We start from the raw sequence: 14814 nt of genomic DNA, 5'->3' as shown, positions 1-14814 counted from the left end.
ATTATCTAGTAACTAATATCTGTAAACTTTATATTTTATGTCAAAAATGTTTGCCATAAGGCTTGATATATAGTATGCAATTAATGGTACTACTCCCATTAGGACACGACAGTATTAATCATAGTACTGATTGACATATTTCTTTGAATCCTATCACCAATCCTGGGAGTTAGATAATCATTGTTTTCATTTTATAAATGAGAAAATGAGTGACTGGCCCTGGGTTGCATAGGAAACAGGTGGTAGAATCATGGTTCAAATCTAGGCAGCCTGGGGAGTCTTGCTTCTGGCTGTGATGGAATAATAGGGAATGGACTTACTTAAGGCTCAATCCAAAAACTGGAACAAATTATAAGAAACAGTGGTTTTTAGACATTGGAAAACAGGCAGCAGAGGGCAGTGACCTCTCCAGGAAGGAGCTGTATAATTGCCCCATCCCATGTCGATGGAGTTTCTAGACCACAGAGCAAGTTAAGCCCCATGATCTGAGTTGAGTTGAAGTTTAGAATTTAGAGGCCAAGGCAATGAGTGTTTGAAGAGCAGAGTATTAGAGAACTCTGGGGTTCTGCAATCTTCAGGTGAGTACTGACTAGTGCATGCATGTGTGTGAGTAAAATATACAAGGCCAGAGAAAGAAAGGAGTGCAGGTGAGATACTCTTTAGTGCTCACATGGTACTGGGCAGAAATCCATGTTTCTACCAGCTACAGTAGAAGGACACTCTACTATGTGGTGCACAATTCGCTGTAGACTAAAGGCAGTCCTGGTTCTCTGTCTAACAAGTATACCAGCAAGATTTGCAAAGATCTGAATATTTCTAAATATCTTGACAGTATTCCAGAATAAAGATTCAAAAGTATACATAGGAAAACAAATAACAGTAAAAAAAATATAAAATATGCAATGTCTTACATCCAATAAAAAATGAGTAGGCAGCCAGTAATTGGGTTCACTGGTGAATTCTTCCAGATATTTAGGAAAGTGTTTATAACAATGTTCTATAATCTCTTCCAGAAAATAGACTCAGAAGGAATACTTCCTAATTCACTCTGTGGGGCTTTTATTTGTAAGATGCCCCCATCTGGGCAGTAAGAAGGGCTCCTGCTCCTGCCCTGATGTCACTGGAGATAATGCTGGGAGCCTGCGCTTAATCTCCCTGCCTCTGTGCTGCTTGGGTGACGTCAGACAAGGACTCCTGAGGAGACGGGCTTAAACCACTGCTCAGCCCTGTGGTGTCAGGGGAAGTCACACAGGGAGCAGTAAGAAATCACTCCTACCCCCTGCCATGCAGAGAGGTGTCAGTGGAGCCCTCCTCCCAGCATGGGGTCAGGAGGAACCTCCCTTCCCTGGGTGTCAGTAGAAGTAGAGGGGGAATCTAGACTGCCTTTGGCAGTAATGTGGCAGTATTAGCTTTTCCTTGCCATAGGGATGTCATAAAAGTCAGCTAAACAGAGATTTTATATAAGATTCAGAGTCTCATAATTTCCAAAATATCCCAAATTTTAACTAAATTACTTGTCTTAACAAAAGCCAGGAAGATCCAAAACTAAATGTAGAGCGATGTGACACCAAGAGATGCCAACACTGAGATGACAGAGATGTTAGAATTATCTGACAAAAATTTTAAAGTAGTTGTGATGAGAGTGTCTCACTGAGCAATTACATATGTAGTTTAAACAAATGAAAAAAATCAGAACAGGCTCAACAGTGAAGTAAAAAAAAAAAAAATGGAAAGTTTAGAAGTGAAAAATACAGTGAAAGTAACACCCCAGTTGCTGGGCTCAACTGCAGAATAGAAGGAATAGAAGCAAAAATAAATTAGTGAACTTGAAGATGAAACATTAGAAATTATCTGGTCTGAAAAACTAGAGAAAATAGTAAAAAGAAACTAAAATTGATTCTCAGTGACCTATGAGATCATAATAAAATATCTAAGATTTTTGTTCTTGAAAAGACGGGCCGGGGATTTACCTCAGTGCTTACGCTGCCTGCCTTGCAAGTGCAAGGACCCAAGTTCAATCCCTGGTACCAAAAAAATAAAAAGTGCCTAAAGAAAAAAAAAGCTTAAATAATGGCTGAAAACTTGGTAAATATGATAAAAGCATAGTGCTGAGATTCAAGAAACTGAGAAAATCCTGAACAGGATAAATATAAAGAAAATGACACCAAGAGACACCACAGTAAAACTTTAAATGTGGGGGGGAAACCATCTTAAAAAGCAGTGGGATAAATAATACCAGAGGTTGATGACAAAATCTAGCAGGTTTCTCATCAGAAACCACAGAAGTCATGAACACATTATCAAGTACCAAAAGAAAAGAACTGTCAACCCATAATTTGATACCCAGCAAAACTGTTTTTCAAAAATGAAGGGGAAATCAAGACATTAAAATGAAGAAAAATTAGAGAATTTTTTTTTTTCAATAGATCAGTCCAAAATAGTGCTCAGGAGTTGTCTGAACAAAAGGGAAATCTGTAAAAGAAGGAACCCAAAAGTACTACTAAGAATAAAATAACTTGATAAAACTTTGAGTATATGCTAAAGGCTCTGACTCATGAATTTTCTAAATTTAGCTTGATAGTTGAAATACCAATCAGAACCCAGTCTAATGTGGTTCTAAGGGTACCCAGAGGAAATATTTAGACAATTATAAACAAAGGACAAAGGGATGTAAAAGGAGATTAAGTTTCTATACTTTACGTGCCCTAGTGAAATGAACACTGTGTAAGTTATAATGTAATTTTTAACCTCTGCAGACAGTTCAGATGTACAAAAACTTGACAGAGATGTGATACAGGGGTTTAACTCACAGGAACCAGAAGGGGAATGCCAGTGTCTGGAACTCAAAGCAAACCAAGTTCTTTTTGGATGCTTTGGAGATAGAAGTTGATTTTAATGTATCCTTGAATTGGCTAACTCAATTGAAGCAGTGCCACGGTATTCCAAAGGGTGCTAATAAACAAAATTAAAAGGAGATGAAACTGCTGCCAGTGAGTTTTGTGATAACTTTCAGAAATTTATTGAGCGAGAGAATTTACAGCCAGAACAAATTTATTGTGCTGATCAAACCGGATTGTTCTAGAAATGGTTACGTTCGAGTACCTTAGTTCTTGACACTGAGCAAAGTACTTTGGTGTACTGGTCAGGCAGAGTCATCAGTATGTGTTGTGTAAATGCCACCAGCTCACACAAAAGTAATCTTTGTGTTATGGGAAAGTGAAAAAAAAGGACGCTGTGCATTCAAAATAATTGACCTTTACCTTTTAAACATTCTTGTCACTTATTTCAGTCAAAAAGGTACATGAATAGAACAGTCTTGTTTTTTAAACAGTAGTTTGTGCCGTGGGTACAGAAGCATTTGAAATCCAAGGGTCTTCTAGAAAAAGCAGTGCTTTTTTAGATTTTCCCCCAGCATATCCAAATGGAGAACTGTTGAGTTCAGATGATGCAGGATTATTGTTACACCAAATGCTACAAGTTTAGTTCATCTTATCAGCCAGGGAGATTTAGCCACAGTAAAAATATTTACCAAGCAGTACTTCTCCGGAAATAGGTGGATGAAGAAATTGACCCACAAATGTTTTGGAAGAACTTGACAGTGTTGGATTCAATTTATTGAGGTAACAAGAGCTCAAAGCCTAATAAAATCAAGTACTGTAACCAAAGCATGGAGGAAACTTTCCCCTGGCAGTGAAGAAAATTCAGTTAAGAATTTTGAGAAAAGGACTGGGGTTTTAGCTCAGTAGTGCTGCTGCCTGCCTCACAAATGCAAGGTCCGGAGTTCGATCCCAGTACCCCTCCAAAAAATATACGAATCACTTTAGCAGTTAATTTAGCAACAGTTCCACAGAATATAGAAGGCTGTGAACATGTTGACAATGAGAATATTGGCCAAGGTTTTGACTCTTCGGTGGTGATATTGCTGAGGACCAAAACATAGATGTTGAGCAGAAGACTTCCAGTGAAACTAGAAAAGCAGATGGTCCCAGAGAATTAAATTAGCTATAAAGCTGCACTTGAATGGACTGAAATTTTACTGGATAGAACAACAAGATGACATGCTTCTATCTGATACATTAGTATTGCAGAAGCTTTGGGTCATAATAAGAAAAGAAGATCCAATTTAGCAGAAGTCATTCATAGTGAAGTAGTGTTTTTGGTATGTGTGTGTCTTTGTGACTGTTTACCATCTGCAGTGCAACTTAGCTTCTTTGAAGTTCTGTGGATTCCAAGGCCAAATACATTCTATAAATGATTTTTAGAATTAGATACCATTTTGATTACTTAAATTACAGCTCTTTAAGGTTGACTTTAGTAACCGAGCATCAACATGTAATTTATATGTCGACTTTTTAATCTGTGTTATACTAATTTGATGATACACTACCCAAGGCCAGGGATCTTGTGTCTGGTTTGTGCCTAAATTTCAGTGTGTCTAATAAAGGTCCATGCAGACTACAGGCACTCAATAAATCTTTTAAAAAATACGCTGACTGAATGAAATGAAAGTGCAGCATCTAAAAATTCTCAGGATACGGCTAAAGCAATGTGCTGAGAGGAAAATTTATAGCACTAAAATGAATGCATCAGAAAGGGAAAACAGCAAGTCAGTTGTCTAAGCCCCAGCCTCAAGAACCTAGAAGATTATCAAAGTCAAAGCAAGCAGAAAGGAAATAATAATAATAAAACTGAAACTAAAAAAATAGTGAAAGTCAGTGAAATGACTGGCTCTTGGAGAACATTAATAAAACTGACAGACCTCTATGAAAACTCACAGAAAGAGTGTGGGGGTTAGATAGAAGGGGACAAAGAGATGGCTCTATTGCAATAGGGAAGTGATCCAAGGGGGAAAGCACAACAAGAGTTGAGGTAGGGAAGGGTAAATAAGTAGAATGAAGATGTGCCACGTACAGGAACCTAAGAACCTCAATTAATGTAAACATGCCATGACGTGAGCTAAGATTCATAATATCAGTAAGACTGAAAAGTGGGATAGGACAGTTGGAGAGGGGAGGAAGGGAGAGGGAAGGAGACAGGGCCAGGGATTTAACTCAGTGATTCTGTCACCTGCCTTGCTAGTGCAAGGTTCCGAGTTTGATCCCTGGTAACAAAAAGAGACAGAGAGAAAAGACAAGCTGTGGTATGTACATGGAACCATTCCTTAAGATAACCGCATGAACTGCAAACATGTACTAATAAAATTAAAAATTAAAAGGAAAATTGACCAAAAGAAAGGTAGATACAAATTATATCAGGAATGAAACAAGGAATATCAACTTATGACCTGGCATACATTAAAAGGATAATAAGATAATCCTGTGAACAATTCTACTTATATAAATTTGACAGTGTAGATGAAATGAATCGATTCTTCGGAAGGCGCACACTGCCACACCTAAAATGAAGTAGGCAATCTAAATAGGACTATAACCATTAGGGACGTTTGATCTTTAATTTATTTTTGATGATGGGGACTGAACCCAGGACCTTGCATGTGCCAAACATGTACTCTGCCAATGAGCTATATTATACTTCTCACCCTTTGGATTTACAATTTAAAATGTCCAAGTAAGAATAATTTCACTAAGGAATCCTACTAAATTCTTTAAAGAAAGATTAAGGCTATTTCTACACAGTATCTGTTATGGTTTGGATCTAAATGTCCCCCCAAAGCCTCATGCAGTCATAGGTGGCTTTCAGGGGTGGCTGAATCTAGAGTGTGTGATACTGGGTTAAGGGCTTGTGATTACTAAGCCAGTTCACTGATTGGTTTAGCATCATCCTAATCCGGGTAGTCTGGATTAGATAAAAGGGGCAGAGAGCTTCTGTTAAGATTCCCCTTGTTGCTTTTGCTACCTTGTGGGCGTCATGAACTGTTTCTCCTTGATGCCCCTCTGCTATGTGGTACTTTGCCTTGGAGCCAGCGAAGGACTGGCTGAAACCTCTACAAGCTGAGCTAAATAAATCTTTCCCCTTTAACTTTGGGTGTCAAGTATTTTGCCTCAGCAACAAGTGACTTACTTAACACACTATCTTATAGAAAATAGAAAACAAGAGATGTTACCTTTGTGGGAACCTGAGTCAGAGGTGCCCAGGATCTTTGTATCTGTCCTTACAACAGTTCCTTGCATATGGATCTACCATATGAAAAGAAAAGTTTGGTTTTTTTTTTCTTGGTATCAGGGATCGAACTCAGGTCTTTGTGCTTGTGAGGCAGGTGCCAGAACCACTAAGCTAAATCCCTGGCAGAAAAGGTTTAATTTAAAGAAAAGTAACCACAGAGAGAGAAAGAGGACGTATTGTACAGAAGAACGAAGAGGATGATAACATACTTCTTTTTTGAAATAATACCAGCTAGAAGTACAGCAGTATCTTTAAAATACTGAAAGAAAAAGGAAAGTTTGATTCTTGAAGCTGTTTGCTTATCCATTCTCTGTGCTGCATCATAAGGGCAATAAAAAAGACAGGTAGAGGAACTGTCTGCTTTGGGGAATGTGGGTGGTGCTGTCATCCTTTGAAAAGAAAATCAACCACTCTTTTTAGTCCCTGATCTTTCTGTCCGTTTCCTCTGCTTCGCCTTTGGAAAATAAAATTGGTTAATATATTGTTTTAGCTGTCAAGCAGGTTTTTATTCTAAAAGAGAATAAAGTAAATGTGGAGATAACTGCAATACAGGCAGATTTGGATAAATGTCACAGAAGAGAAATTCAGAGAAAAATTTTTGGAAATTTAGAGGAAGAATTGAGAGCACAACAAATGGAGGACATTGAAGAAAATGACATGTGAATCTGATTAAGAGTGGAGGAAAAGGAAAGAGCTGAGAGGTGTCCAAGATCCGGGCCCAGATGAATGAGACAGAAGCAGAGTCATGGCAGTGACTGAGTGGAATCGGTTCCTCTGCTGCAGAGGTTTTGTGTTTGCTGGCCTACTGGGTTTTGTCCTTATTACTTGAAACAGTGTGGGTCACTTATAAGTACTCAGTAAATATTTATTGTGCAAATAAATAAATGAATATTAAAATTAGAAAACAGTGATCATCAGCTTTGGTTGAAATGATTTGATGTGAGTTCTGGTTTAAGAATCATAAATGTGGAAACTCCCTGACTGCCACAGCTTCGGCTATCACACAGATGCCTTGCAAAATTGGAGGAGAAAGCAGAAACACAGGTAACACTGATCAAGAACTTTAGCTGTATGTGAAATAGAGACCTACAAGAGAAATTAGTGTCACTGCTGATGTGGAGTGCTTGACTTAGCACTTGATCCATAGTAAGTTCTTGGTTAAGGTCATCGTTTTCTGAACCTTAGTTACGCATTGACTCCTGGCATAGATGAGCTGCCGCACCTCTCATAAAGCTTCACTGGGGACCTGGGGATGTAGCTCAGTGGTAGAAGGCTAGCCTAGCATGCACAAGGCCGTGTGTTCAAGCCCAGCACTGTCAAATCCCAAAACAAAGATGAAAAAGTGTGTTTGAGTTACTTCATACAAAAGCTGAATCAGGCAGTGTAGGCTCTTCCCTGAAGATGAGGCAGGGTGAAAATGTAATTTGTATAAAAGTCACAGCTAGTTGAAGAAAAAAAGGAGGAAGAAGGTTGCCAGGGACCAAACCCAAGAGTACTGGTTACCTGAAAAGCATAGGAAGAGAAATGGGAGCTAGACAGCATTAATTAGTTGGCCTTCCCCACACCTCATGTGCTGGGGTCAGGCCCAGGGCCCCCACATGCTAGCAAGCCCTCTACCACTCAGTAGCAACTCCAGCCCTTAGCTGGGATTTTTGAAGGTTTACCTCCAAAATTCATAGGTACCTTCAAGGATAAATTTTGTTTTCTGGGAAAATATATTTGCCTGCTAGATAGCTCTGTCTATCCTTGTTGACATCTTTAATTTAATATGTCGAAAATTAAAGTTGGAGTCACTATGTAGTGAAACTGAAAGGTTCTCAGAATGCCTCTTGTTCAGTCTCCCTTTTTGCAGATTAGGAAAATGGATCCTTCTCTGGGGTAGAGGTCTCACACTTCTTAAACTCATTGGTATCTCTGTGAACAAACAGTTGTCTCTTGGGTCACTTTGGTCCAGAGCATTCCGTTAAGATCTTTCTGACTTTGAGCCTTCAGAGTTCTGGCTTACAGTAGCCCCTTGTCCAAGAGCAGTGCAATTTTTTTTTAAACTGCTGAATCCTCTGCTTAACTTGAGTCAAACCAAGTGACCCAATATATAAAAAGAAACTAAAAGGGGCTGACACAGAATGGGAGTGTAACTTAGTGGTAGAATGCTGGCCTAGTATTTGTGAAGCCCTGCATTTGATCCCCAGCAGTGCCAGAAAAACAGAACAGAACTAAACAAAACAAGGAGCCGGTGGAAGGTAACAGGGAGCTGTGGTAGAGGTAGTGGTGGTAGGATGTAGATAGTTGGGGAAATCACAAAATTGAAAGCCTGAGTTCTTTCCTGATTGCTTTGCCCACTTCCCCACTCCCCAGAGACAAGGAACCTTTGCAGAGCCTGAGTTAGGAAACCATCTGAAACCCACTGATTAAGAAGCCCATGGGCCTGGCAATGATAGTTGTGATGAATGGTATCAGTATCTGCTCTGCAAGCTCCCCAATGACTTTAATATATACCCTGGAGTAATGATTCTAAGAAATTGGCCACCATTACAACTAGGGCTTTAGTAAACTCAGCTATCATTTAAAAACTTTTCATTGATCACATTTGTATTTATTTACACAGAAAGCAGCTTTTATTCGAACTAGTTGACTTGAAGTAGATATATAAACAGCCCAATAATTACTTTCATGTATGGAAAAGCTTGGGAGTAGTCAGTGATTGGTCTTACATGAATCCCTATCGTGTTCTGATGAATTTTAAAATAGTTGATGTATGTTTAATAATTGCTTTTGTAGTATTATTTATAATTTTGAATTTTAGTCAGCAGTTGATTAAGCCCTATACCAGACCACGGGAATGGGGGGGGGATATAGGGTAAAGTTCTTGCCTTCAAATATGAGTCATGCTGAGTATAGAATGAAGAATTTAACTTTTACATTTTTTTCCTTTTTATTTCATTTCACCACCTGACCTTTTGTGTTGTCCCATTTTAAACTTTAATTTACTGACTTATAAAACATGTTCATGACTGAAAATTCAGTGATTTAAGGCTTTGTGCTTTCAAATTATTAGGTTGCAAGACTGGAGAAAGATAAAGAAGAACTACATAACCAGCTGCTTAGTGTTGATCTCACAAGAGACAGCAAACGAGTGGAGCAACTTCTTCGAGAAAAAGCCCATTTGAGTCAGAAATTAAAAGGCTTAGAGACTGAAATAGAAGAATTAAGGGCTAAAAAAGAGAATTCTGGTGCTCAGGTAGAAAATGTCCAAAGAATACAGGTGCGGCAGTTGGCTGAAATGCAGGCTACAATCAGATCCCTGGAGGTAAGGTTTTAATTGCTTCCGGGAAGAGTAGGGCATAGTATTTAAAAGTGTAGTTGACAAGGCTTTACTTTTTAGAGTGTAAATGTGTGCTTACCAGTCTAATGCTGACGCATTTGTAGAATCCCTGGAGTAGATATTCTTTCTATAAAGAAGAAAGCTATTGATTTGTAAGCAATAGCTATGCTACCACATTTATAAGGGGAATATTTATTCTTTTGAGAGTCAAGTCACCTACTTGAAATGACTTAACTCTTATAATGCCACCAAATAGATTATGTAAAATCCCCCCAAATATATTGGACTCTCTGAAGACATAGTCATGTTAAAGCCCCCTCCCCGCAAAAAAGAAAAAGATAAATTTCTTTTGAGATTGTAAATTCCTTACACTGGTATCTTAACCACCCCCATGGGATTTTGTACTTTACATGATATATCTTGGTTTATTTTTTTCCCCATTTCCCTGCCCTCCCTTCAACCCTTCCATCCCTCCTCATTTACAAAGACTTTGTTTCTGGTATTTCAAACTTTAAAATCATAAGTCCTATTTGAGCAAAAATACCATATTTAACATACCTTATGATAGCTTCTTGCCAAAATAATAAAATTCAACTTGGCTACTACTGCATACAGTTAACTTTTATGGAATTATTTCCCTTGAGTTGATTAGAGAAAGTTAATTGTTAGCAGAACCAGTTTCTTACTTCTGGAAGTATTGCCTTATGAAAACTCTTGATTTCCATCTTACTCAGACACAGTTACTTCTCCTGTAGCAAATGACCAACTTGATGTTTTGATTTATTTTGTAAAATTTAAAGTTTTTCTTTCTCCTCTGGAATAGTCATGAAATAGTGATTTGAGTTAGAAGGAAATAATTTGGTACTATCCCTAGTTTGTAATTATAATCCAGTATCCAAATCCAAAATGATTTTTTTTTTTCCAACCAGCAAGCTGGTACAAAGAGTACATTGATGTGTTTCGAAGAGAAGTCACTTTTTAAACTTTTTTACATGAAGCTTCTGTCATTATTTGCTGGTTTTCTGAATGAAAATTGCCAATATCATTGGATCTTAGACACGAGACAGTTCAGAGTAAGACTGTTTATGTTGCCATTCTTCTGTACCTAATGTGTTTACATAGTGACAGAGTAAGTGAGATGATTGCAGTTGAACACAGTATATTGTCTCAGTGTGAAGCTTTTCATTGAGTTCATCTGGAGTGATTATTTTCAGGGCAAGTTGAGTGATAACAAAAGATAGATGGTTCATTTGTGACATTTTCAGAAGAGCCTGTATTTAATTTAATCATTTGTCAGATGAAAATAATACATAACAGCAAACATTTCTTTTTTTCAGCCTTTTTGGCTATCATTATGCCCAGAGAACATAATTTTATATGTGAAGAAAATAGCTGTTTCCTTCTGATTTATCTGTTGAATACAATTCTTATTATATTTAATGCACGTAGGCAATGAGATTTAAAAAACTCATTTATCCTTTAAATGCTAAAATGTTTTTGAGTAGAAGTATTTTAAAAAAGCTTTTAATTTTCTCTCTTTAGCGACAGTGTTTTGAGTATGACTGACAAGAAAATTTTTGACAACTTACAGAATTTATTGAGAATCTTAATTATGAGCTGGAGAGTTAGCTCAGTGGCACCACACCTGCCTTGCAAGTGCAAGTTCCTGAGTTCAATCCCCAGTACAAAAAAAAAAAAAAAAATCTTAATTATGTGAAAAGATGAAGAGCTTCTTCACCCATACTTCAAAAGGCTCCACGTTGGCCGAGAATTTTAAATTCTTATCTCTACTTCTGTTTTTAAAACAAATCTCCATTGATTTTGAAATTTCAATTTTGACTGTCTGTGAGCCTTCTGTTGTCTTCTAATGAGCTTTTTCATAACTGCTGTGGACTGGGACCCCCCCCCATGCCTGATTGAATCGTGTCAGCATTCATAGTAAATAACTATCAAAGGAGTGGCACAAATACTTTCTCTCATTAAATAACTATGTGAGGCTTATTTTGATAGTGGCTGTTGGTAAGTTTTTGCCAGATACTTTTGTTGCATGTTTCCTGGAACACACATCTCTTTGGGTTTTGTTTTGTGTTTGGTACTGGGGGTTGAATCAGGGCCCCACATGTGTAAGACAGGTATCCTACCACTGAGCTGTACCTCACCCCCACGGAGCAGATATCTTTCATTTTTGAAGTCTACCAGTTGCTTTGAGAAACTCATGTTACTTTGGTACGTGTTAATTTTGTTGGAGTTTTGAATAATTTTTATGTGGTTACACATGAGTTTTAAATAATGCATGTTTTATTTTGATATATTGTGAAAAATTATGAACACATTTTAAAATGTTTTTTTTAATAAAAGGCTGAAAGACAGTCAGCCAAGTTGCAGGCTGAACGCTTAGAAAAAGAGCTACAATCAAGCAATGAACAAACTGCTTCTTTAATCAGTAAATTGAATAAAGCTGATGGAGAAATAAATACACTGACTAGTAAAGTAAGTTATCTTTTGCATCTGTTTCACTCTTTAGGATGCTTGATCCTGTATGATGATATAAAATTTTTGTTTTTAATAGTTGAGTTCTATATATTGAAATCTTACTTTATAATATCATTCTATTCTTCAAGAAGTAGAACGTATTGACAATCATTTTATACTTCTGCTTCATTCTTTGGAAAGCTAGGTACTCTACAATGAAAAAGAAATTTTGTGTTTAGCTAGTTCTTTATATTGCAGTCGTTTTATCCTATCATTCTACCTTCCTAATACATGCAGAAAGCGACCAATTCTTAAAACCTCCACTGTGATGACTCTGTTACAACCCATGATCTCTGTAGGCTTGGTTTTTATAATAGTTTCATAACTGTTCCTTCTGTTCTCTACCTATTCAGAGCTCTGTGTGATCTGGTGCCTGCAGTCTTTCCACAGCCGTCACCTGCAGTTTCCTTCCTGTGTACCTTGCTCCTGCCTTACTTGCCTCTCCTCCATCTTTCTACCCCTAGGCCCTTGTCGTGGGTACCTGCTGAGGTCTTCCTTCACTGACCTACTCAGCTTGCTTCTTTACCTTCTTAAAATGTCACTCAGTTTGAAAGGTCTTGGCTTCACTTGGCAAAACAACACTTTCCTCTTCTTCTGCCTTACTTTTTACCTTCCTAACCTGCTTAATTTTTTTTCTATATCTCTTAGTACCATCTACTTATGTTGGTTTACTTATTAAAAATCTCTCTTCCCAATACCCTGCCCTCCAACTATATGTAAGCCGAGAGCCGAGACATTATTTTCATCACTGCTGAGGACAGTGCTGATACACAGATAGTAAGCACATAGTAGACTCAGTACATTTTTCTTCAGTGAATGAATTAATATTAGCAGCTTGTCTTGTATTTATCTTTAAAAGAATGTAATAGTTTGAATAATGCCAAAATATATTTATTTTATGAAAAAATGAAATTTCATAACAAAATAAGAATAATAAACATAGTTTTTCTCTAAAGCTTGCTTTTTTTTTTAACCTTCAAATGCAATAAATATTAGGAACCAGAATTAGCAGTGATAAAACATCATTATAGAACATTAGCTCTGGAGTCTGACTGGATTGAAATTCTGTTTTTTCCCTTTACTAGCCATGTGTCTTAGGGGTGGCTTTCTCTTTGAAATTTTAATGCCTTCCCCTATATCATGAAACTAATATCTAACATAATGAGTTGTGGCAAAAATTAAATGAGATTTAAAGCACTTAGTGTAAGATCTAACAAATAATCACTGAAATATTAACTCTGTTATTAGTTGGTCTTAGGGCATTAACTAAGAACTTGGAAATAAGATTTGTTTCTAAGTCAGAGAAATCATTGTGTTTTCTATCAGGGCAATGTAAAAATACTCTTAAAAAACAAGATGGCTCCTAGACCAAAAGACAGTCACTTTATTCTCATAGAAATATATAAATTTAACTAAGGTAATAAAATAATCACTATCAATTCTTTTGTGAAAGAATTTCTTGAGAAGATTTAGGGGCAGTATATGTGACTGATAGGAGAAAGAAATTTAATCAGCAGAACTGTTCTGCTGGTATTTTGATCCCATTGAAAATACTGTTCTTGTTGGGGAAATCAATAAACCAGTGTCTTTTAACATGTTAACCTGAATGGCCACAAAGTCATCCATTCATCTTACTCTTATTATTCTAATCACCAAGCAACCTTCTGACTGTCCTTTGACTTCCTATGTAATTTTGTCTGCAGAGAGAGAATGTAGTAGTCTTGCAGACTGTGATTTCTAGTTATATTGTTTTTTCTTCTAATTAAACTCATTCTGATTTTGTAAATTACTCTTAATATACTTTATTGATATAAGTCTAGCTCCGTGAGTCTCTTTTAGAGTGATGACGGAATTGGATTTTAGATGTATTGGATGACAACCTTGGGAGGTAATCCATCCAGTTTTTCGCATGGCGAACACATGATGTGTCTAATAACTCTTAATTTTTTGTTTGAATTCCTGTATTTTACAAACTGGCAGTGGTTTTCTTTTACCAGTGTTTCATTTAATTCAATTGACATGACTGACACGTAGAACAAAAATGAAAATTAGGCAGTTATGATTTTTAGCTGTTAAAATACTTTTATTTTTTGTAGTGCTGGGGATCTAACCCAGGACCTTGTGTATTCTAAACAAACACTCTGCAAATGGTGCTGTATCTCTAGCCCAAGTTCTTAAAATCTTTTAACTTCAGGTATAGTTTTTCTTAGTTTAAATTCAAATATATTTAGCAATTACAAACTATCATTTTGGAACAGGTAATGAGGCACAGTTGAAAAGTTTATGCTTTTGAATAGGATAAATGTATGTATTTTTGAACCCTGACTTGTTCATTTCACAAACTACCATTATGACTTCTGTTTGCTTAACCGATTTTTGCAGTTCTGGTTATAATGGAAACCAGAGTCTTGTGTGTTGTAGGTTGTAGCACTGAGCTACATTTACAACCCTTGCTGAACTTTTAAATGGAGATAATAATACTTATTTCTTACAGTTGCAAAAATTAAAGATACTGTTCAACACAATAAGGTGTGGTGAATAAAATACTGGCAGTGACTATATACTAGTGATATCCTTAAGTAAGAAAATGACACAGAATTTTGAACCTATTGAGTGGTTCTCTCCTCTTTTTATCAATAACTGTGCCACCTTGGGCAAGTTACTTAATACCCTTAGGGACCCATTCATGTACTTGGGATACAGTTATCTCATAGGTGAAATGAAACATTGTTTTGCTGATCCCTAAGAATTCTTCCAGCCTACTATAATTGTGTAAATCCTACCAGAAAATAAGTAAATAATTTGCTTTCTGATAAACCATAAGTAGACTATACATT

At 36.9% G+C, this 14814-nt stretch overlaps 1 protein-coding gene across 4 annotated transcripts in view; it reads left to right on the top strand.

Annotated features, from left to right (window-relative positions):
• Nucleotides 1-14814, top strand: part of Cep83 (centrosomal protein 83) — a 125978-nt gene that overhangs the window by 61364 nt on the left and 49800 nt on the right. For all 4 annotated transcript variants that reach the window (XM_010629201.1, XM_033763836.1, XM_033763837.1 and 1 more), the window contains exons 6-7: nucleotides 9179-9430; nucleotides 11804-11935. In XM_010629201.1, coding sequence (XP_010627503.1) covers nucleotides 9179-9430; nucleotides 11804-11935 — 384 coding nt within the window. The remainder of the gene's footprint in view (nucleotides 1-9178; nucleotides 9431-11803; nucleotides 11936-14814) is intronic.

Source organism: Fukomys damarensis, unplaced genomic scaffold (genome assembly GCF_012274545.1).
Source record: "Fukomys damarensis isolate Sample0158 unplaced genomic scaffold, DMR_v1.0_HiC HiC_scaffold_15, whole genome shotgun sequence".
NCBI classification, from domain to species: domain Eukaryota; kingdom Metazoa; phylum Chordata; class Mammalia; order Rodentia; family Bathyergidae; genus Fukomys; species Fukomys damarensis.
The sequence above is the reverse complement of the archived record's forward strand: the minus strand, read 5'-3'. Positions and strand labels throughout refer to the sequence as shown.